General features: G+C 43.0%; 2 protein-coding genes across 6 annotated transcripts in view; one reads left to right on the top strand and one right to left on the bottom strand.

Annotated features, from left to right (window-relative positions):
- Positions 1–3,644: 3,644 nt before the first annotated feature.
- Stard5 (StAR related lipid transfer domain containing 5) lies at positions 3,645–13,854 on the top strand. The gene is made up of 6 exons (XM_077109036.1): positions 3,645–3,773; positions 4,357–4,397; positions 4,565–4,697; positions 8,744–8,861; positions 9,694–9,787; positions 11,744–13,854. Exons 1-6 carry the CDS (start codon positions 3,675–3,677, stop codon positions 11,889–11,891), a joined length of 633 nt encoding a protein of 210 aa, XP_076965151.1. The 5' UTR covers positions 3,645–3,674; the 3' UTR covers positions 11,892–13,854.
- A 1,658-nt stretch (positions 13,855–15,512) lies between these two features.
- Positions 15,513–23,061, bottom strand: part of Il16 (interleukin 16) — a 94,551-nt gene continuing 87,002 nt past the window's right edge. For 2 of the 5 annotated variants that reach the window (XM_076848751.2, XM_076848754.2), the window contains 4 exons: positions 22,724–22,825; positions 19,209–19,467; positions 18,853–18,978; positions 15,513–15,961 (listed from right to left, as the gene is read on the bottom strand). In XM_076848751.2, coding sequence (XP_076704866.2) covers positions 15,768–15,961; positions 18,853–18,978; positions 19,209–19,467; positions 22,724–22,825 — 681 coding nt within the window. In that variant the 3' untranslated portion in view covers positions 15,513–15,767. The remainder of the gene's footprint in view (positions 15,962–18,852; positions 18,979–19,208; positions 19,468–22,723; positions 22,826–23,061) is intronic. The other 3 variants (XM_076848753.2, XM_076848750.2, XM_076848752.2) reach the window with 2 other exon arrangements.

Here is a 23,061-nt window from a genome sequence, read left to right as displayed (position 1 = left end):
TTGGCTTTAAACCTAAACAAAATTCTTTGACCCAGAAACTCCTGCTTTTCACAATGGCCTGAAAGACATTCCATAGAGCTATAAACCCAAACAAAATTCCAATAGGGTCCAGACTGACTTTCAAGTCACAGATTTATAGAAATATTCTACATTGAATTTTTAATGAGTCTTTTTTAATTTAAAAAGTCCTATATGCTATTAAGTAAAATAACTAAAACATATATAATGATCAAAAATGAAAGAGAAATGTCTGTTGGCCTTACTCTCCATTATCAAGTATTTATTTTATCCCTTCCTAGAAGTGAATATCCTAAACATACACATATATGAACATAAACATCCTACATACATGTTCATGTATTGTTTGACAATAGGAGTACATCCTAAAAGATGTGTCATTAGATGATTTTGTTACATCATAGAGTGAATTTACATAAGATAAGATGCCTATGACATCAATAGGTGTTATAATCTTCTGGGACCACTATCATGTATACTGTTTGTCATTAACTAAAACACCCTTATGTAGCACATGACTATATATAAGCATGAACATATAAACACAATCAAGTACATCTCTAATCTCTGATTATTTCTTTCTCACTCAAGATATATATGAACATATGTTAAACATTTACGGTATGTCATGCATCATTCTGTTTTTTATTAAATCATTTCACTTAAACATCAACTCTGTTAGTCCTATTATTTATTTCACTGTCCAAACAAGAATGCTAAGGTCAATGAATGCTAATGGTCAATGAATTGCCAAGGTCATGACCAGTAGGTGATGCTGCTGGCATTTGAACCAGACAATCTGCTCACTTATCCATAATGCCATTGCCCTTCAAACTGTATTCTTTTATCTAATACATAATGTAATATATGAATTCCTTTACCTATTGGTTCATATGCAAAAAAGTTTTATTGCAGAAGGGTAAGAACTTAACTACCATTAAACACCATTCATGTCCATTAGTGAGAGTTAACTGTACTTGGTGAGAAAAGTCTATTCATTTCAACAAATATTGCCAGACTGCCTGGGCCTCAGCTCTGTTGAGCAATTGGTTTTTACTCTAGCCTCATGCTGCATTATTGTAATTATTACATAATATTCTAGTAAATGTATATAATGTAACATTGTATAATATATTGACAAATAGCTTGCTTCCAGTTGCAAAATCAATCTTATATGCCTTTGTATAGGAGGAGTTTCTGGGTCAAAGAACAAGTAAAGCAAATGTTAACATGTTTCTTTTGTTCCTAGAGAGTTGCATTCATCCATAGTCCCATCCACAGTCTAAAAACAAATACAAAACTATTTCTCCATCCTGTCATTAACACAGGGTATTAACAAAGCTTTTTGTGTTTGGCTATTAGATAGGTTTAAAAAAAGGCTCTTTTAATTTGAAATTCTCTGATTAAAGTTCTACATATTTTTTGTGTCTTTATTAGCTCTGGTGATTTATTTTTCCACAGAGTATCTATGTCTGATGTATTTTTTTTTTCTCCCTATGGAGCTGCTTAAAATTTTCCTAATGATTTTTAAGAACATTTTGTCCAATAAGATACTTAATTTTGGTTAAAATGTGTCCCAATATTTTTTTTTGCTTATTATCTAACTTGTAATGGTATTTTGGTATGCTTAATATTTTTTTTTTTAATGTGGATATTTAGTTTATCCTCTATGGCTCCTAGAACTATTCATATGTATTCTTTCACCTGCTTTTCACAATGGCCTGGAAGACATTCATTATTATCCCATTTCACCTTGCAGTTAACTGAGGCTCAAAGGGGTTAAGGGACTTGACAAATAATGTGTGACATTCTTTATCCAGGCCCTCTTCAGAAGCGGCAGCCCTTCACTTCTTCCGAACTGTTCTTTCAAACCTTAAAAAAATGAGTATGCAGTAAAGAAATATAACATAAATAGGTCTTAGTGATACTGCTGGTTATCTGTGACAGTTCTGCTTCCTCACATGTTGAAGTCTGAACAATAGAGAAGCACGCCTATTTCGAGACTTCATCTGGGAGGGAGAGGGGGCCATAGCTGGTATACTAAGAAGCAAGGTGTTCTGCCCTGTCTATAATGTCCTAGGCTTCCTTTGTTCTCCTGCTCTTTTCCTCTTATCTCTCTCCTTCCTGCATAAGTGACTAGGCCCAGGAATGCTTGTGGGAGGGCCAAAAGGTGGGAAACAGGTGGGTGAAGGGGGAAGGGCGGGATGGAGCAGCCCAGAACACATTAATTAACAACCTCATAGCTTCCTGTAGGGAGGGGAAATTTCTGGGACAGGTTACCTTAGGTTGGAGCTGGGGCAGGTTCTTGATAAGAGTGGAGGAAGGGCTCTGAAGGAATTGGCATTTCAGTCCCTCAGGGGACAGTCTCCAACTTCTCAGACTCACTCAAAATTGACCTCCTTGATCTGACCTGACTCGATTTACCTCTCTATACTGACTGCCTGTATAATTCTGGCTTCATCAGCAACAACCTTTTAAAAAATTTAGTTGGACATAACCTTGAGGAAGAAACAGGTTGCCCTTTTAATTCTCACTGTGGGGCTGTGACTCCAACCCAACCTCAGACCTCACTCCCAGTGCCTCCTTGCCCCCTGGCCAGGCCACCTGGATGCAAAGAATTCCTGATAAGATCCCTTATATAAAGCCAGGGCCTCTCTCACATGACAGCACATCACATCACACTGGATATCTCCATTCAGAGGCCCCTCCAGCATCTAAACATGTCCAGAACTAATTTCACCATCTTCTTCCTAGAGTCTACCTCTTTCCCCATGTCACTTAAGCCACCAGCTATGCAAGCCAAGTGGGAATCGTGATGCTTCTTCCTCTTTCCTCATCCCTCACAATCATGATTAATAAGTGTAATCATCTCCTGAATGTTTGATGTCTAACAAAATCACTTTCTACATCAACCTTACTTTCCCTTGGCTTTAAACCCAAACAAAATTCTTTGACCAGGAAACTCCTGCTTTTCACAATGGCCTGAAAGACATTCCATAGAGCTTTAAACCCAAACAAAATTCTAATAGGGCCCAGACTGACTTTCAAACCACAGATTTATAGAAATATTCTACATTGAATTTTTAATCAGTGGCAAAGAGCTCTATATTGTACCTCCTAATCACTTCCACCTGGATCGGTCTTCTTTTCTGCACCTCCTGCTCCTCACTCCTACCCCGCCCTCCTCACTCTTCTCCAGACCCTGCGCCAGGCCACTATTTTCTTTCACCTTCTAGGCTGCTCCTTAATGGGCCTCCAAGCCTCCAGGCATATTCCCTCTCCCTCCCTTAGAGCAGTACCCGGAACACCCTCGTTAAACAACCCTAGGAGTTTGTCTAGACTTGGCCATCATCGACCTCTTCTGGTCCCGGTGCTACTGGGGGCAACGCAGCGCCCCAACCACACCAAGGCTCTGGGCGGGTGCTGCAAAACTGCCGAACCAGCCCGGGCATCTTGAGCCCACCCAGGCGGTGGTGCGACTTGCCGCGCCTGGCAGTCTCCCGACCTGCCAATCTCGGTGTGGGGCGTGACCTTCTGTGGGTCCGGACCAATCCTGGAGCAGGAGGCCGGAGGCGGGGCTCCAGGCTCCGCCTAGGGCTTGGCTTCCGGCCTCCCAATTAGTGCACCACCCTTCTCACTCCACGTCTCCCGTGGGGATGGACCCGGCCCAAGCTGTTCACGTGAGCGAGACCGTGGCAGAGAAGGTGCTCCAGTACCGGCGAGACGCCTCGGGCTGGAAGATTTGCCGGGAGAGCGTGAGTGAGAAGCTGGGCGGAAAGGTGTCGCGGAGACTGCTCCCTGGGGCCTGGACCCCAAAGTCCCCAGACTCCTCTCCCGGTTGCTTATCGCACTCCAAGCCCCCGTAGCAGGATGGAGGGGGATCCCTTAGGGGGTTGTTTCCTTAATTAATAGTGGACTTGTGCTCACAATGACTCTGAGTGACTTATCCAAGGTCACCCTAAATGGTGGCTAGATTTGGAACCCGAAACTCCAAGCTCCAAGCCTTTATTCCGTTCTTTAGCATGAGCATCTTTGTCCCAGAGGTGGTATGGGAATCGTTTTTCTTACTTAACACTTGTAATTTTTAACAAATACCCCCAAATTACTTACTTAAAATGGTTAATGGCATTTAAGAGGATTTGAAAACCACCCTCAGCATTTAAGACCTCCCTCCCCATCGCCTGCCCCCAGGGACAGCTTTACTAGTCCCAACTCTGCCTGAATGGGTTGGGTCACCTTGGAGAGTGCATCCCCTCTTCTGAAGAACATGGGACTGAGCCAGGTGTTCTCCCAGAGCCCTCTAGCTCTAAAATTCTATGATTCTGTGCCTTTTCACAGAATGGAGTTTCAGTTTCCTGGAGGCCATCTGTGGAGTTTCTGCAGGCCCAAGGGGAGGTGGGCTAACATATTTCAGCCCCTTCTCTGCCAGCCTGTCCTAAGGAAATATGATGGCTTTGGCATGGTCCACCTTCCATTCCTTAAATATAATCTCAAGATAAACAAGTTTGATTGATGCTTTGGGGTCAAATTCCTTTTTGTGCTTCAGGTATCGAGGAGAAGGGATTCTGTGTGCGACACCAGAGGAAGTATGGGACTGTGTAAAGCCAGCTGCTGGGGGCCTTCGAGAGAAGTGGGATGAGAATGTGACCAGTTTTGAAATAATCCAAAGCATCACGGATGTAAGTTTTTCCAAACATGTTATCCATTGACATTGTCTGGGCCCTGCTGAAGTAACCTGGCCCCTTCTCCTCTGGAGGGTGTCTGTGACACTTTTTGGTAAAGAGCATGTCCTGTACATACTGGCTGCTCACTGCTTGAAACACTCTAAGCCAGCCTTGGCCCAGTTATAGGTAGGAAACCATGACTTTGAGAGACAGAGAAGACCTTAACAGAACCAAAAAAATATAGATGGCAATAGTTGATGAAGTACAGAGGAGTCTAGGCTCCAAGGACACCAAGGCAGTGCCTGGATTTGTTAGTTTGAAATAGTGCCCCTTGAGGGGGCCAAGAGAATGAGTGGAGAGACTTTGGCATGGAGTCAGAATTCTCTGCCAGCTGTGGAGCTGTGCCAAGTGGCAGTTTCTGGATTACAGTCTTTCCTTTAGGAATATGTATACCATGCAGATTAGCCCTGCCTAGTAGAACTTTCTACAGTGATAGAAATATTCTGTAATCCACTTTGCTCAATAAGTTAGTCACTAAGTCCCCTGTGGCCACAGGGCATTAGAAGGTGGCTAGTTTGAGGAAATGAATTAAGTTTATTTAACTAATCTAAATGTAAGCTTAAATAGCCATATGGAGCTGGTGTCTATCAGAGTAGAATTCAGATGTTGATAAGTCTGCCCTGAGGTCCCCTCATTTTGATTACAGACTTTGTAGCGGGGAAAGTCATAACCAGAACTAATGCTTTTTGAGGGTAAGCATTGCTGAACTGTCCAATTTGAATGGTATCTTGATTTTGACTTCAGAGACCTGGCACCCTCTTGAGTATTTACACAGATGTATTTTGAAATCTCATGCAAAAGTTCTCAACTGATGAATGTTTGGCAGCCATGTATTCTCAGCCCTGTCCAAGAATTTTCATTTGTCTCCTGTTCAGTATTACAGGGGTTTCTGTCAATGTTTTCTGAAGGATGAGACACATATCCCTGGAGAATGAAAGGTCCTACACAGTCAAAGCTGAAATTGAATACCATAGTGGGAAAAAAAATGCCTTGTTTTAATTCTTCTTTAATCTCTTTGATGACTTAAAAGGGACTGTCTCTGGTGCTGATGTGCCCTTGAAACCTGTGTCACATTTGTTGATCTCCTTTATAACAAGATAGATAGCTGGTCCCAGGGTCAGAATTAGCAACTTTGCATTGCTTTTAATTTATGGTAAGTGATTTTTTTTTCATTTCTGATAAATAACTTCGTTTAAAAATCAAGTGATCTAAGTTTTTAAAAGGCAGCACATTTAGACCGAAATATTAAGAGAATTAACATGATGGGTGATACCAGAAATAGCAAAAAAATTAAGAGAGTATTCAAATAATTATATGCAAATGATTGAAGCTGTGGAAACTTGGGTTAATGTTCTTTAAAGAATAATACAACTGGGCATGATAGTGCATGCCTGTAATCCCAGCAACTCAAGGGGCTGAGGCAGGAGAATAGCAAGTTTGAATTCAGCCTGGGCAACTTAATGAGACTCTGTTTCAAAATTTTAAAAAATGATAATTATTTTAAGAAGGGCTGAGGATGTAGCTCAGTGGTAAAGTGGGACAGGGTTCAGTCCCCAGTACAAAAAAAAAAAAAAAAAAAAGTAATATATGGAATTTTTTAAAAAATAGTTTTTATATTATATATTTTTAAATATTTTTTATATTTTTAGCATGTTTGCAGTTCTTTGGCTTCACACAGTGACTGGTGGGAGTGAGAATAAAAGGCTTCAAAAGTTAGAGGATGATACTAAAATGCCATAACAATGATTAAAGGCTAAGCTGTCATTTACAAACTCAGAGTGCTTTAACTGAAACCTTAGAGAAGGGAAATAGTTTGACAGAGGTAAAGAGAAGCACCCAAGTTCACACAGATAAGAAGCTGACCTGGGACCTGAGAGCCACCTGATGACTCCAGCTTTCCTGCCTCTCAGCCACCACAGGTGCCACCTATCTTCCAGAGGAGCCCAAGAACCTCTTTCTACCCCACTGCCTTTTCCCCAGCTCCAGTTCTGGGTTCTGGTGACGTGATCCCTCAGAGGCCCCACAGAGTTCTGTTTTCCTCATTGTTATTACACTGTAAGCTCCTCACTTTTCCCATCTTGCCAGAACCATACAAGATAGCCAGCTGTTCACCTATGCTGAATTCTACATTGGTGCAAGTTGCTATTGCCTTCTTGATCAGCTTGCTAATGGGTCACGCTGGCAGGTCTTCCTGCTCCTCTGGTACCCTGGTTTGTGCCTGTGATGCCTGCTTACCTATATGGGGCTGCTACTCCAGGCAACACATGGCCCTTCATCCCCGGCTGAGCCACAATTTGCCCATGTATCCTGCCTGATCCCAGTTAGTCTCTGATGCAAGGGTCTTAAACTTTTTTGCTTATATACCTCTGACAAATTTTTGAGAAATTTTGCATGACTCCACAAATCTAGTTGACAGCTAAATTTTTGTAAGTTGCAAAGCATGGCATTTCTGACATATTAATAAGTTTGTCAATTTTGAACAAAGTATTGGTATCATTCTTTTAGTTGTATCTAAATAGCATATGAATTTGTATTTACTGTCACCCATTTTAAAAATATATAAGTAAATTTTTCTGTAAATAGTCAGAAATTGTATATAATTAATTGTTTTTCTTGAACTCAAATTTCCATTTCATGAAACTCAATGAATTTTATCTTAATATACTCCATGTTATTCTTGGAAGTCATCATCTTACATCATAGATATGCATATAAATTGAAATTATTTTTTAATTGTATCTTTCCTTTGACTATAAGACGAATTGTATTTTTTTAATCCAAATTGAGGTATGAGTATAATTAATTAAAATGACAAGATTACGTTACAACTTTTGATGGGGAATTATTAAACACAAAAAGAAAAATATTGTGCATCTCTGGATGAGATAAATGGAATTCTTTGTTTTAATTAATTCATGTGTCCATGAAAAGATATAATTTCTTGCCAGAGAAATACAGTCTTCAATAGACATTAACTGCAAATAGCAGAGGCTACTACACGCTACTGGTTTACAAAAAAAGCAGAGAAGAGCTGACAATTGGTAGCTCTTAACAATTTAGTGAAAATAACAAAATATGGAGAAAAGACCCTTTCTTATAGATTGAATTTCTTGGCATCATTTTGACAAATTTTAAATGTTCTAATTCTGAAATAGACATCAGATCAATGGATGGGTTGAAGAAACATACCATGAATATGTTGACATCTATGACTTGCTGTGGACCTCATCTTGGTCTCCAGACACTTTCTCTCAGAAATGATATATTTGAGGCTAATAATCAGAAGTATATAATTATTTTCCTTGAACTCAAATTTCCATTTCATGCAACTCAATGAATTGCATAGAAGCAGTGTGGCTATTTTTTTTTAAAAAAGTACTGAATTATATTGTTATATTGTGTGTATGTACAAGTATGTAACAACCAATCCTACTATTATGTATAATTATAATGCACCAATTTAAAAAAAAAAAAACTCTTCTGCTATTCTTTTCTTCTATGAAATACCAGAATTCAGAAATAGCGAAATCGCCTTGTTTCTGACCCCACACTTTCAACTATGCTTAAGAAAGGGAAAAACATGAAATTCTATTCCCAGTATATATGATACCTTGATTAAATATTTAAATCAGTGTTCCTGATTGTCTTTGGTACCCTAGGGGTACACCCAGAAAGAATTCATGATAGGGTGATTCTACATGAGGGAAGATGGGAGAATGCTCTTTTTGTGTATGTGGGGGGCGGGGGGGAGGTTTTTTTTTTTTTTTAAAGCAGGAAAAGAGACCCTACCTGCAGATGCAGCCAATTTAGGAAGTGAAGTCATCTGGAAGTTCATCCCCAGTATACCTAGTGGAAAGTTCTTTAGCATCACCAGGGCCTCCCTCTGGGCCCTCATGTGCACAGTGCCATGCTTTCCTTTCCCCCAGACCCTGGTAGACAGGGGAGGGCTAGGAGAAGATCTCTGACCTTCAGACACAGCTAGCTCCCTTTTTCTTTGGCAGACACTTTGCATAAGCAGAACCTCCACCCCCTCAGCTGCCATGAAGCTCATTTCTCCCAGGGACTTTGTGGACTTGGTGCTAGTCAAGAGATATGAGGATGGGACCATCAGTTCCAATGGTGAGTGACAACCAGGTGCTGCCAGGCCTGCCCAGGAGGCTGGGCTCTCTCCTCCACTCCTCAGATTCTTTAGGAAAGCCAAGCAGCTGGAAACCAAGCAGTAGCGGGGTATGACCATCCCTACTGCACATTCTAAACAATGATCATCTCAATAACAGAATGTGCCTTGCCTTCACAGTTTGGGGGGATTCCATGCCATGAGGGTCTGAGGTGGGAGAATCCTTGTGCCAGTAATTTTATTTATATAGATATATTTATTTAGTCCCAGATCTTGTCAGCACCCCTTCTTGTTCCTGCTGAGACTGGTAGTTTGAGCTGTGGACATGCAGGTTACAGTTGGGTATCACAAAACCTTAATATGCAGTGACTCACTGAGTTCATGGATGTGTCCTCCTGAGAGGGTTGGGCACAGTCCACTCCCTTCCTGCTCAACAAAGAGCAGAGCTGCTACCACACAGCCCATACTGTTCCTCTGAATCTGCCTCATGGGGGAGATTATAGATACATCCCCACTTCTGTCAGCTGAGATTTAAGAAAGGCACCTTCCTCCTTCCACCCCCAAACCTTGTATTCTAGAATATCCTTTGTTCCAATATTCTCATCGGCTTGGGGAAGCTGCATGTGGGAGTGTAATATTTGTGTATGTGGATTTGAGTGTGTGCACATGTACGTGAATGTAAGTGGGTATACAGGGTGGGGAAGAAAGTTGAGGCCATGTAGCAGGAGTCTTGCCCTCTCGCCAGCTCTCAGTAACTGCTGTACACATTGTAGCACTTAAGTGGCTAGGTCTGACTGAAGCGGTAGATCACTGTTTGTCTGAACTGTCTTCCAGCTACCCATGTGGAACATCCACTATGCCCCCCGAAGCCAGGTTTTGTGAGAGGATTCAACCATCCTTGTGGTTGCTTCTGTGAACCTCTGCCAGGGTAAGAATAATGAAAAGGGAGGCCCCTATTTCAGACCTGACTGACTTCACTCTGGACACTGTAAGAATAGGTACTTTGACTAGGATTCATAAGAACAAAATGTCTTAGGCTCTTTAGGCTTTGATGTTAAAAAACACTATTACACACAAACACATGAGTGATATAATATGCTAAAGCATCTCACACATGGGGGATGCTGTTATAATTTAATTTTTTGATATGTAAAATTCTTACTCCCACCCCATAAGTCAGGTTGAACAAATGCCATGGTCCCATTTAGAAGATGAAACAGTTTGGGGTGGTTAAGTATGTATCTATGATCAGTCTAGGGGGTTGGCAGAGTCTGAGCTCTGGCATATTTCTCCTGAACTCCCTGGGAACCATCCACCAGTCTGGAGCAGCTGGGAGTATGACCATCCCTACTGCACATTCTAAACAATGATCATCTCAACAAGAATTGGGGTGGTCTTGGGAGCTGAAGGGCAATCAGAGACCACACTGTGAGTCAATCATGGAACTGAGCCTGGGATCCCTTCCTGTTTACCCACAGCTCACAAGGCCAGGTTTTTACAAGGAACTTTATATGTAATGAATTACCTGAAGGTCACTAGTATATTCTGGGTGCCACCCAAATTGACAATAAAAGAGATTACACCTGCCAGTATATTCTTGTGTTCCTGTAGACTCCAAGAGGGGAGGGGCTTGAGGTTTCTCAGCCCCAGGAGGCAGGTCTGATGCCATAGGACTTTACTAGAAACCAGACCTGGACCTCCACCTAACACTATGTTTGCTAAGCTGGCTTTTCAAACATCTTTCAAAGGACTTTTCTTAAATGTAACAACATTTTAAGTCTGAAAATAGCATAGCCATGCTTTAACACACACTAGGATTTTTAGTCCCCTCACTACAGAAGTGCCCTAGATCCAGGGCTCTAACCTCTGCTTCATTTCCTTATTGTCCCCACTTGGCTGTCAGTGCTGAGAACTACCTTTCCATGGTGCCATGTCTGCTGGAAAGGAATTTTTCAGAATAAGAGTCCTCATATAAGATAGCAAAGGTTATTGCCCAAATTTTGCAAATGGCCTTGTTGGGACCAGAAAGTCCCCACAAAACCCAGCTAGTATGCAGGTTTTAAACCAAGCATTGACTTGCCCAGCTCTTGTCCACTCAACAAAGTTCTGAGTTTTCAATTCTGCTATTATTTCAATGAAATTGACAAAGGTACATTGAGGTGGGTTGGAAGTCATAATTTAGAGCTTGTTATATAATTTATCATTTATTTAATAATTCAGTGATTAATAAGTTATTTGATCAATTATTATGAAACTTACTGTATTAATGAAAATCATCACTAATCATTCACCTATTATTTTTTCAAAAGAATAGAACTCTAAAAACAAATTATTTTATTTACTGCAAGTGTTTTGTTGCTCAATTGTTTTGGTGTTTTCATCAATGGGATGATGGGACATAATGTGTTAAAAGATACAAGTGTGAAAAGGGAAAACCATATATTTGTATTGTTATGAAAACAGTTTTGACCTTGTAAACCTCTGGAAAGGGTGCCAGGGTCCCCCAGGAGCTCCTGATGTTTGGAGAATTGCCTCCTCAGCAAACAGACAAAACCAGCTTCTGTGTTCACTCCTCCCAGGGCCTCAAACAGAGAGGGTTCTTGAAAGCATCTACAAACAAATCTGTCAGAGGGAATCTTTCTTCTTAGAAAGGAGGGACCCCCCCAACCCCTCAACCCCCGAGGGCCTGATGGGACTATAGGATATGTTCACTAGAGGCCATGTTCCCATCTTAAACAAGAAAGTACAAAGTGAATCCTGCAAGGGATTGAATGTGGTCGCTGTACAGCCGTTTCTGCTGGGACAGGCTCTCTTTGCCTGATCTGGTACTGTGCCAGCCCCTCTGTGGCAGATGCCTAACACAGCTCTGCTGTTGCTTTCACAGAGAGCCCAACAAGACCAACCTGGTCACATTCTTCCAGACTGACCTCAGCGGTTACCTCCCACAGAGCGTGGTGGACTCCTTCTTCCCTCGGAGCATGACCAGTTTTTATGCCAACCTTCAGAAAGCAGTGAAGAAATTCCATGACTGATGCCCTCAGTTGTTGGCAAAGAACATCTGTGACTCATTGAGGAGCTCCACTTGCTGGAATACCTCAGATCTAGGAGAACCCAAGCCTGCTTTTACTCTTGGGCAGTGAGTCTCTAAGAATGCCAGCCAAGGGCGATAGCCAACCCACTCCTACTTCCTCTGTCCTCTCAGGATTGGCAAGAGAGGAACCATTCACATACTTCTAATTCTACCTGTGATCCAAACTCACTTGAGGCAGGGTGGACCCAAACTTCTGGCTACCTGTCAAGAACTCAGCTCAGCACTGTGTGATGCACTGTGGTTCCAATCCAGTATGTACCTCTCACTGTCAGGGGCCATGTCTCCATGTTTGTCCTAGAGAATCATGATGAACACTGAAACCTGAGTGCATTTTTTGGAAACCCTCATACATGTTTTAACACCATGTCAGATTTTATCCTTAAAAACATGTCAACTTGGAAAAATAATTGTTTTGAACAATTGAATAAGCCTTAAGAAAAAATTCTTTCCATTTGGATCAAAACTTTCCGTGGTTCTTCTGTTGGAATTGGTCTTCTGCCTTCTTTCCTTTGAGTGAGTTAACTTTCATATCACCAATAACACCAGGGAGTTTGAATCTGCCCCAGGCCAAATCTGTAGTCTTTGAGATTAGTTTTCTTTGAGAGTGACTCTGAATGAAGTAAACTTCTCCTGTCTGTGAGCAGAACTCTGGGGATAAGCGTCTCCTTCCCTAGGGTATCTACCTCTTCTTGCCGTCTATTAAGAAGGCCAAAGATGGAGTGCTCTGGCCTCCGGGGCCCCATCAGGCCACACTGCTACCGAGAAGGAGGGCAGAGCAGGCCTCCCTCTAGCATCCCTGGCTGGAATCTTTCCTCTAAGAGTCTGCTACTGGACTGTACAACCTTGCAGTGTCCATACCCACCTGTACATCTTCAGAGCCAGGGAGCACAGCTTTATCACCCAGAAGAGACTCAGCAGGAAGTCAACACACAACTTTTTTTACCTGTGTTCAGTCAAGGCATCATAGCCAGAGTGATCCTCTAGCATTCCTTTGAAACCTTATCTGGCTTCCACCTTTGTAAGGAAGACCCCTCCTGTGTCTGATCAGAGGCCCTTCATGTGACAGCTTCTGTTACTATTGCCCATGCAGGAAATTTCCATGGCATTCCACCTTTGCTACTCCAAACATTCAAGTCACTTAAGGACTTGAATCTGGCCCATATGATATTCTGTGCTGACCCTACATGAATCAGTTGGCATCAGATTAAACTGGTTTGAGCCCAAAAGACTCAGAACAATTGTTTCAGAAAACATCACCATGCCACATGATGGGATTGTGCAGGCACAGGGAGTGTGCCCAGCCCTGGGCAGGCCCACAGAAAGACCCGGGGGAGAAAGTAGGTCTGCTATGACTTTCTAATGTATGGAGGCACACTGCTTCTTGAATTTTGACTCAGTGAGACAATGTATTAACCAGTAAAATGCCATACAAAGCAAAGAACTAGGACTGCCAGGGAGGGGCCCTTGAGAGGATTCCTTCTCATGGAGAGTACTAGGTCCAGGATTATTAACTGTAAAGTCTGCAGTGTTGGAGAGTAACTAGAAATATTGTTTCTAAGCCACTGTTTTCCAAGCTCTGTCAGCTTCAAAGAAGTTGGCCAAGGACAGTGAAACCTCACAATGAAATCCTCGGCGATGGAACTCAGATGGATGAGTTTTAGTTTCAGGGCCCTCTTGCCCATAACTGCCCTGAATTCTCTTGACTTGGAGACCAGGAACTTGAGCAAGAGAGGGGGACCTTCTAAAAGAGGGCAGAGACAGGAGGAATACTTGGAGAGCCATAGGCTCACCATATTCATGCCCTTGTCCTCAGACAACCTCTTCCTATCCACCTGCTTGCTTTGCCTCATTTCCCAAGGAGTCTCAGGATCACAGGCCCATAAATAGCTCCATGCTCCTACCTTTCCCCACCTTCCTTTCTCTTTCCATGGGCTGGTCCCACTCTATCACTTGGCTGCTTGAGAAGACTCAGAACAATTCTCAGTCACATGCATGCCCAGATGATGAGATTGTGCAGGCAGGGAGTGTGGCCTCATTGCCCGGCCCTGGGCAGGCACACAGTAAGACCCTGGGGAGTGGGCATTGTATTGGGTTACACTTTCATCAAGTTCACCTCCAGTGTTCCTATTAAATCTGAAAACTGATAACATGATATTTCAAATTTCTTATCTACTTGCTTGAAGAAATTCAGGATGGGGTGAGCAAGACAATGTGCAAGAAACAACCTAAGCCCATTATTTCTCAGAATTATAAAACACAATCAGCTGATGCCAACTGTGACAAGAACACTAAAGGGGTTTACATGAAGAGTAGGAACCCAGCTGGGTTTTCTGAGTCCAGTCTTCTGAAAGATTCTTGGCTTCCTGTGGACCCTGAAGAAGCCATCAAATTACATTAGCATGGTCCCATGGATAATGGCCTGGGAATGAACTACTTTGTGTTTTATCTGTGATCCTTGTCAGGCCTTCCCCCACACATTCAGTGTGTAGGAGCAGAAGCTCAGGAGGGGCTGGTATTTTGGACTAGACCTGGTCAAAGTATGCTGGCTGTTGCTAATTCAAAGTTTCATTGACTTGTCCTGAGTTTGGCAATCAGGTGCTCAGTGATGACCAAAGGTAATATCCATTGGTCGGGTATTTAGAGGTATTTTCCCTAATTACAGAAATTTTGGCCTCAAAGATCTAAAAGCCTATTGATCTCTCCCAAACCACGGAAGGACTCAAATCTCTCTCTGATCACTTCACAGCAGGGCAAGTTACTTACTATTCCTGAGTTTTAGTGCCCTCATCAATAGAGTGGCACAGAACCACATGGTGTACAAGGTGCTGTGATTACTAAACACCATTTCACATCAAACACAGTGCTTGGCATATGATAGGAAGGTGGTAGCCATTTTTATCTTATGCTTACATACATGGTGGTACATCCTGTTGGTGCACCTTTCCACACCTTGAGTTTCACCTTTGCTCTGCTCACCGGCTCTATCACCTGACACCTTCCTTGCCTAGGATCACTTATTCGAAAACAAATGTTTTGTGTGAAAGACTTTATTTTCCAAATATGGCCTCGGCCATATTTTCATATCCTATAAATCTGAGTGGATTTGTGCCAGCTCTGACAAATTACAGGGGAAGCAATGCTATGGGACTCTTGAAATGAGGGCATAAAAAAGATGCTGCTTCTACCTGGCTCTTGCACTCCCGGGATGCTCACCCAGAGAGTTCAGAGGCCATGTTATAAGGAAGCCCAGGCCACAGGGGTCAGCCACCTGTAGATGTTCAGGTCAAAGCCCAGCTGCATCCCCAGGCAGACAACTCCCAGATGTATTATAAAATGATCCTTCACATGGTCAAAGACTTTCAGCCTTTGAGTTGCGTTGATGCCAAGTGGGAATAGGGAGAGGTGAGCTCTCCAGCCAAGGCCTGCCCACACTTCAGAATCATGATAAAAACAAATGTTGCTATTATGGGGCAGGTTGTCACAGTTATAGTACTCATAAGATTTTGCACAGCAGGACATGGGTTTCAGATCAAATTGTAATATATCCATTTTATTATGGCACCACAACATTATCATTAAACTTCATATATATATACAGTATACAGTTTGTATCAGCCACCCCAGCGTGACTCTGCCTTATTTTGATGACAATCCTCTTGCTGGATTGATTTCCAGAAGGTCTAGACCTGAGCAGCAATCCCCAGGAAGCACACCTATGCTTTCCCTGATCTGGGTGGGGTGGACAGCAGAGACCCTGAGAATCAGCAGTTATGGGAGCTGTGTGCTCATGGCTTTGGCTTCAGAGTTGGTGCCCTGTCTAGGGGTCTCCAGTGGTTGTGGTCCCCTTGGACTGCAGGCTTTTCCGTTTGATAACAATAGTGACAGGTCCATCAGGCAGTGCCTTGATGACATTCCAGGCTTCAAACCGGGTGAGACCCTGCATAGCAGTGCCAGCCAGATGCAAGATTTCATCTCCTGGCTGGACCATCTCACTTTGTTCTGCAGCTGCCCCTGAAACAAGGGAGAAGAACATTATAATGGGCTCAACTGGTGATAGGACAAAACGAGAAGTTACTTCTACCTGTGATCTCCAAGGAGCCAGGACAGCTGAGAAGAGAATGACACATCCATTTCTTGGAAGCTTGGTGGTGGTTCCAAAATGAGGAATATTATAAAATGGTGGCTCAGCACTTAGACACCAGGCTCCAGCTCTCTGTGGCTTTGGAAAACTGCAGCCCTTGCTATTCCCAGAGGAAGGAGATTCCAGGCAGCGCCAAGCCAGAGCCCGGTTAGTAAGACTTCTACAGTTCACGGAAGACTCTAGGGTACTAAGTCCTCCTCGATGCCTCCCTTGAACACTGAGCCAATATCCCACCCCCTTTCTTTTGGTCTCCCTTTCTTGTGAGAACAGTACTGGGCGGTACAGGAACAGAGCTGGTGAGATTTTCATGAGGCAATCTTCATGGGCTTTTGGCTCTGAGCAGCATGGAGAAGGCCTTTGTGCCCATATAAGAAAGACATAATTCTGTATGGTACCCACTCTTCAAAAGTTGCATGTGGAAACAGGACTTTTTATACAGTTTATAAATTTCCCAGTTGACACCATGGCCTTCACAAATAATGAAAAAGAATACAAAATAATGATAATAATAATAAAATAGCTAAATTATTTTGGTTAATTGTTATGATGGGCATTGTGCTAATGGCTTGCATTGGTGACAGTAATCCTATGAGACATATGCCTTTAGTGTTCCCTTTTTACAGGTGAAGAAAAGACTAAAGTGCTTCTTTTAGAGCTTCAAAACTGCTAAAGTGGTTGGACCTGCATTGAAGCCCAGAACTTCTTGCTCCAGCATCCACATCCGTTAGTACCTTGCAGCTGGTTAGTTATCCCCATAGGAGCAAATGTGCCAAGGATGGTGAATTGACTTGCTCAAGCTCATCCTACTCTAAGAAGGAGAATTAGCATTGGAACCAAGTTCATGGGTCCAAGTCTTTTGACTCTGTTGACTTTGGACCCCATGCTAATTCCAAATTGACCTTTGAAAAAGTTCAAACTATCTTTCTCAAAATTGGAATTAACATGGATTCTGGGGGAATCATTATATACACCTCAGCCTACCCTCTAGGTTTTCATAGCTGCCACAGAGATTCCTCTAACAAAACCAGTTGGCCACAGGGATCCATGTAGGACAGAGAGCAGAGTTGGGAGGCCCTTAGGGTCCCAGTTCTAAGAGCTCTCAGACACATACCTGTACTTCTTTGCCTCTTTTATTTTATTTTATTTTTTCCTTTGGATGAGAAGAAGTGGTCACCCAGTAACTCAGAGGCAGAGCTGGAACTAGCTTCCAGACCTCTTAGCATCCTTTCCTGTGTTCAGGTCTCACAACACCTTGCCCTGTGGTGCATAGGCTTCCAGTTGAAGAGTAGCAAAGAATTCAGGGAAGAATTATATGGCAGCTTTAGGTCATTCATGATTTTCACAGGAAAACCCAAACCCAGTGACTCCCATGTCAAATACTCTTGCACCCCCACCCTGACTTTAAGCCATCAGAGAGCACCGTCCCTGCATAGGCATCACTTTGTGGAAAGTCAATGCTGGGGCCAGAGACAGAGGCTGGGGCTACATGAATGTATGCGATATTTAATCCTCCCTAATCTATGGTGAAGAAAATATCAAAATTATAAGTAAAAGTGGGAGCTGATGAGTTAGGATTAGGGTATCGCCAGTAAGGTCAAGTGGAACAGGTACAAAGCCAGACTTTGATTGTATTTTGTTCAACATGAATTTTTTAAAATTATTTTGATTTTGAAAATATTTATATATTGCATTGAAGGCTAGGGATATAGCTCAATGACAGAGCACTTGTCTAGCATGCTCAGGGCCCTAGGTTTAATTCCCAAAGATTGCAAAATTAATTAATTGAAATTTTGCATTGAGCTGGGTTTGGTGATATAGAAAGCTGAGGCAAAAAGGATCATAACTTTAAGGCCAACCTCAGCAACTTAGGGAGACCCTGTCTCAAAAATAAAAAGGGCTGAGAGTATATAGTTCAGTGACAGAGGGTGTCTGGGTTCAATCCCCAATACCCCAGTAAGGAAGAAAGGAAAGAAGGGAGGCAGGGAGGAAGGAAGGAAGAAAAGAAGGACTGAAATTGTATTGATCTTGATTACTGTGTATTTTGGTGCCCCATTAAATTTTGAACCTCAGGCCAGGGTTTCACCTGCCTCAGTCTAGTCTTGGCTCTGCTAAGCTGAACCAACCCCAGGGCTCATTTGCAAGAGAACTTTTATGGTTTAGATTTGGTATCCCCAAAAAACTCACATGTGAGACAATGCAAAAAGATTTGGAGAAGAAGTTATTGGGTTATAACCTTAACCTAATCAGTGATCAATCTACGATGGGATTAACTGAGTGGCAACTTGAGGCAGATGGGGTGTGGCTGGAGGAAGTGGTTTATTAATGGTGTGGTTATGGGGTATATATTTTGTATCTGCAGCCTCAGCTTTCTCTTTCTCCCTCTGCTTCCTGATCATCATGTGAGCCACTTCCCTTCCACCATACTCTTCTGCCATGTTGTTCTGCCTCACCTTGAGCCCTGAGGAATGGAGTCAGCTGTCTATAGACTGAGACATCTAAAATGGTGAGCCCTCAAATAAACTTTTCCTCCTCTAAAATTGTTCTGGTCTGATCTTTTAGTCACAGCTGTGAGAAAGTTGACTAAAACAAGGACCCAGTAAAACAGAGGGGTTAAGGGGCTATCTAAGCAAAGGGGTAAAGGTTGAAAAGCAGAACTGAGCCCTAAATGGACCTGCATGCCTCTCAAGAGGATATGGGGTTATGGGAAACCAATGTCACCAAAAAAGTGTCCATGAAACTGGAGAGCATTCAAAAAGCCCACCTTTGAAAATCCTGTTGATGGTAAGAGGTTTGTCTCCATGCAGGGAGCCCTTCCCTCCTTCCAGGCTGAAGCCCAACCCTGCAGAGGTCTTCTCCAGTGTCACCGTGCAGACTGTTGCCTCTGCTGCTGAGGAAGATGCAGGGACTTGTTAGAGGCTGCTCCACTCCCAAGCCATGGATGACCTGGCTGGTGCTGTGTTCACACACTCGTGAACACAAGACACACATCTCCACAAGATACTACGCAGGTCACATGTGGTTGGGGCCACAAATTGCTAAGCATCCCCACCTAGACTGGCTCCAAGTGGCCACAGACAATATGGTCCATAAAGTTTCCACCGAGTGGGGAGAACTTACTGGATTCTACAGAAACGTCACTGGCTGCAGAAGCTGAGGCTGCAGAGTCAGTGGAGGAGTTCAAATCCAGGGTGGCCTCCAGAGTTGACCTCCTTGTGACAATCACAGCTTGCCTTGGGTCCCGAGCTTGGCGGAGGATGGCCAGAGCATCATTGTGGGTGGCCCCTTTAAGGGACTTTCCATTGATGGAAAGAACCTCATTGCCCTTCTGAATAGTCCCTTCCTGGGAGGCCAACCCGTTTGGAAACACTCTGTGAACCTGAGTAAATGAAAAGAAATCAGGAAGTCAGATCCATATTGATAGAGGATCTGAACTTGTCAGGCAGTCAACTCTATAGGGATTTTTGAAGCCAAAGAAAATCAAGACTAATTGTGTCCTAGATCAGAGCTACTGGCACAGCGGCTAGCTTCCCTTTGTCCTCTACCCATAGTAGAGATCACTAGCAATAATGTCCAGGTGAGCCTTCAGAATTCTTCTCAGAATCATGCCCTGGACCACATCACTACAATCTTCATGGATATTCCCGGGGAAATTTTCTGCCTTACCTGTCCTAGATCAGCATTTCCCAGACTACTTCCCTTGAATTCCGATTCTATGGCATGTTAATAGGTGATGAGTAAGAAAGGGTTTCTAAGATCAAAGAAACTTGAGAAATACTGAATTAAGAAAAAAAAAAAAAACCTCTGAAAATGTCTATTTCTCTAAAGGCATTAGAAACACTACAATGCAAATTTGCATAGATCTCTAAGAACAGGCAATATGATATGGTGATTGCCCAAAGTGTTCCAACAAAGAACCCTTTCTCCATAGAGATATGCTCTCTCTGGTCCCATCTTCTGCAGGATATATTTGATATACACCATCGTAGGCAGTCTAGTATTAGTCACTTCTTGATCACTTTTAGCAAAAATATGCAGGATTAAAACAAAATGTCTTTGCCTTGCTCTCTTTAATGATGTAAATTATAATTAAGAGGATTGATGAGCACTCACTTAAAGGAGCTACAGATTGTTTTACTTTTTATGATGTGAACAAGCACTTTAGTCTCTGAAGTGGTTTTGGTGTTAGAAAATTCTATTATATGGTCAGATAATGTCAGAATTCCTAGGCTGTGAGCCCCCAGCATGAAGCAGAACTTCTGCTGTGAGGTTCCTCCTCTATAAAACAACTATTCAACCCAAGATGTGGGAAGATTAATTTAGACAAGAGGTCACTGAGGTGGTGAGCACACTGAGGTCACTGAGCATGGTGCTTGGTCATGCATGGTCTCATACTTGGTTCTCTTTTTACGAATCTATAAATGAAGAGAACTGTTAAACACGGAAGGAGAAAGAGGAAATTTTGCTCATATGCTCACTCGGCGTGCTGAATTTGAGTGCTCAGGGGTGGCTGGCCAAATGGAGTGAAGAGAAATTGCTACTCAAGGACAGAGAAAAAGATCCAAAGTGCTATTCCCACAGGCAGGCTCTATTCAAACACAAGAGAGCCTTCTCTATAAATTGAAAGGGAACTAACTACAGAATCAGGAACCTGTTTATAGTGTTCAGCCAAGTGCTTAATAACAGAAATAGGTACTTTTTAGTTTTATGTGCTTTTTTTGTGGTAAAGAACTTATAAATAAATCAAGGAAGTCACTGCTCACTCAGGACCAACTGAAGTGACAAATAGTAATGTACCACGTCACCATTGCAAGGGGATATGGTGTGTTTAAAGGTGGCTGGTGCTATGGGCTGGAAGATTTATTGCAGCTGGGCAAAGACATTCAAATGAGCCCACCACCATCCACATACCCTGAGACAATACAGCTGTGGGATGACAACTATATGCGCTCAGCTTTAGAGAGACACAGCAGCTATGTCATTGCCTGGTTCATGAAAATAGGAGGATCAGAAACCATCTGGGTCAAGTACACTTGGTCTGGAGCAGTGGGCTTATCAGATTGCCCAGGCCAGAATCATGGGGTCCACTGATGTGTTGCTCTCTCAGCACCATCCAGGCTTTAGCAGTTCCTCTGTGAACAGGGGCTGGACCACGGGATCTGAAGTCCTGGTATGTGTACTGCCATTTACATGCATGCACAGTAACTGTTCTTTCCTCCAGCTGGGGCCCGTTGTGCTCAACTAACCATCAGATTGGCTTCTCAGATGCCTAAGTGAACAGTCTCACCCTCTGAGCGGGCAAAAGCAGGAAAGCCACTGTTTTTACAGGGCTCTGCCTTTTTACGTTCTTTCCAATGAGGTGATCTGTGTTGTACCTCAGGCCAGGTCTTCAATCCTGACTGTACAGCCTTCTAAAAAGGCGCCTGTGCTCATAAACTGAGAAACTGATGTGACTCCATTTTTGAAAAAATAAATAACAGCAGCTTCTACCTCAAAGCCTGTCCAAGGAAGGGGACGTGACCCTTGTCCTTGGAAAAAACCACAGAGCACTCTTAAGTACATATCCACCCTGCTGAGTTGTTTGTCTGCAAATAACAGGTGAGATCTGCAGGGGCCAGGTGTCCCTGACTCAGTTAGGCTAGGTGAGGACCCATAGCAACCCCCTACCAACCACCAATCAGCATGGGACAGGGAGAATACCTGGGATGCCAGATGACCCCCCAGTAATCTGGGTGGCTGATAACATGTTAGGAAACTATATAGTTCAACACGGTACACCCCTTGCGGATTAAACCAATCAGTTCAAATGAATCCCCCTCTTACCCTGACCAATCACCCCTACCCAACTTGTTCCCACCAGTGAATGTGCTGATCAATGTTAAGAGTTGTTGTTTTGACTTTCCTGCGGTGTGAAATGATTTGCTGTGTGATGTTGTGATGCATAGAGTATTCCCAAAAAACCTATAAATCCTCAGTGAACTAAGGGCCGGGGCTCACTCCTCGGGACCTCTGCATCGGAAACAGTTGTGAGTCCAGGCTCAAGCTTGCGATAAAGACTCTTGTGTGATTGCATCAGATTCGACTCCTGGAGGTCTATTGGGGTCCCCCGAATCTGGCATTACAAAACGACTCTTATCTAAATCTTAGTGATTACTAGGACTATATTTCCAAAGGAAGAGACATGACATTGAATAAAATGTAGTTTCAGTTTTTAAAATGTCCTCTGGAACCTTAAAAAATGTAGGCAATAGGGCTTCAATCCTGCAAAATTCTGATTCAGATGTTCTGGTGTGAAAATCATAAACACACACACATACACACACACATTTTTGAAGCTCCACAAGTGATTCAGTTTCATTTGAGTACATTGAAGTTGTTTTGGGTACCCAGAGACCTTCTTTATTAAAGTGAGGATTAGGATGAGGGTTAAATATGAAGTCCCACACAAGTAATCTGTGGTTCTTGAAAAGGAGGGTCCTGTTGGCTCTCCTTTAAGATCCTGTCTAACTGCCTGCCCAGTGACCTGGTGTCATGCATTCCTCTGTTCCCCAGCACAGGGCCCCAACCTGGCAAGTTTGCCCCTCCCCCAGAGACCTCCTCAGGCTCTGAAATGCCCCCATCTTTGGCCCACTTACCGTAATCACCTTGTTTTCTAGATCTGCTCCTCCTGCCAAGCTGAAGCCAAGGCCAGCGCCTTCCTCCTTGTGTAAGATGGTGACGTGGATGCTGTCTAATTGCTGCAAATGAAAACACATAAACGCCTCAGGGCAGCAGCATGAACAATTCAATAAATGCTTTGACATCAGACTGATTTATTTCATCAAGCTCAGCTGGGCCAGGCTCCAAGTTCTGTCACTTCCTCAAACCTCAGTTTCAGTTTCATCATCTATAGAGAAGACTGTACTTTCAGAGGAAGTTTAGAAGTAGAAAAAAGATGTATGTAAAGCAGCAAGCACAATTATTTTCCTTTCTT

Source organism: Callospermophilus lateralis, chromosome 3 (genome assembly GCF_048772815.1).
Source record: "Callospermophilus lateralis isolate mCalLat2 chromosome 3, mCalLat2.hap1, whole genome shotgun sequence".
Classification (NCBI taxonomy): Eukaryota; Metazoa; Chordata; class Mammalia; order Rodentia; family Sciuridae; genus Callospermophilus; species Callospermophilus lateralis.
Note: the sequence above shows the minus strand (reverse complement) of the source record. Positions and strands in the feature narration are given on the sequence as shown.

Excerpts from the sequence above, each read along its gene's own strand:
- Stard5 (XM_077109036.1), top strand. The coding sequence starts at position 3,675 with ATGGACCCGGCCCAAGCTGTTCACGTGAGCGAGACCGTGGCAGAGAAG. Across the intron at positions 4,398-4,564 it reads AGGCCATCTGTGGAGTTTCT|GTATCGAGGAGAAGGGATTC; the intron begins GCAGGCCCAAGG and ends TTTGTGCTTCAG. Across the intron at positions 9,788-11,743 it reads TTCTGTGAACCTCTGCCAGG|AGAGCCCAACAAGACCAACC; the intron begins GTAAGAATAATG and ends TTGCTTTCACAG.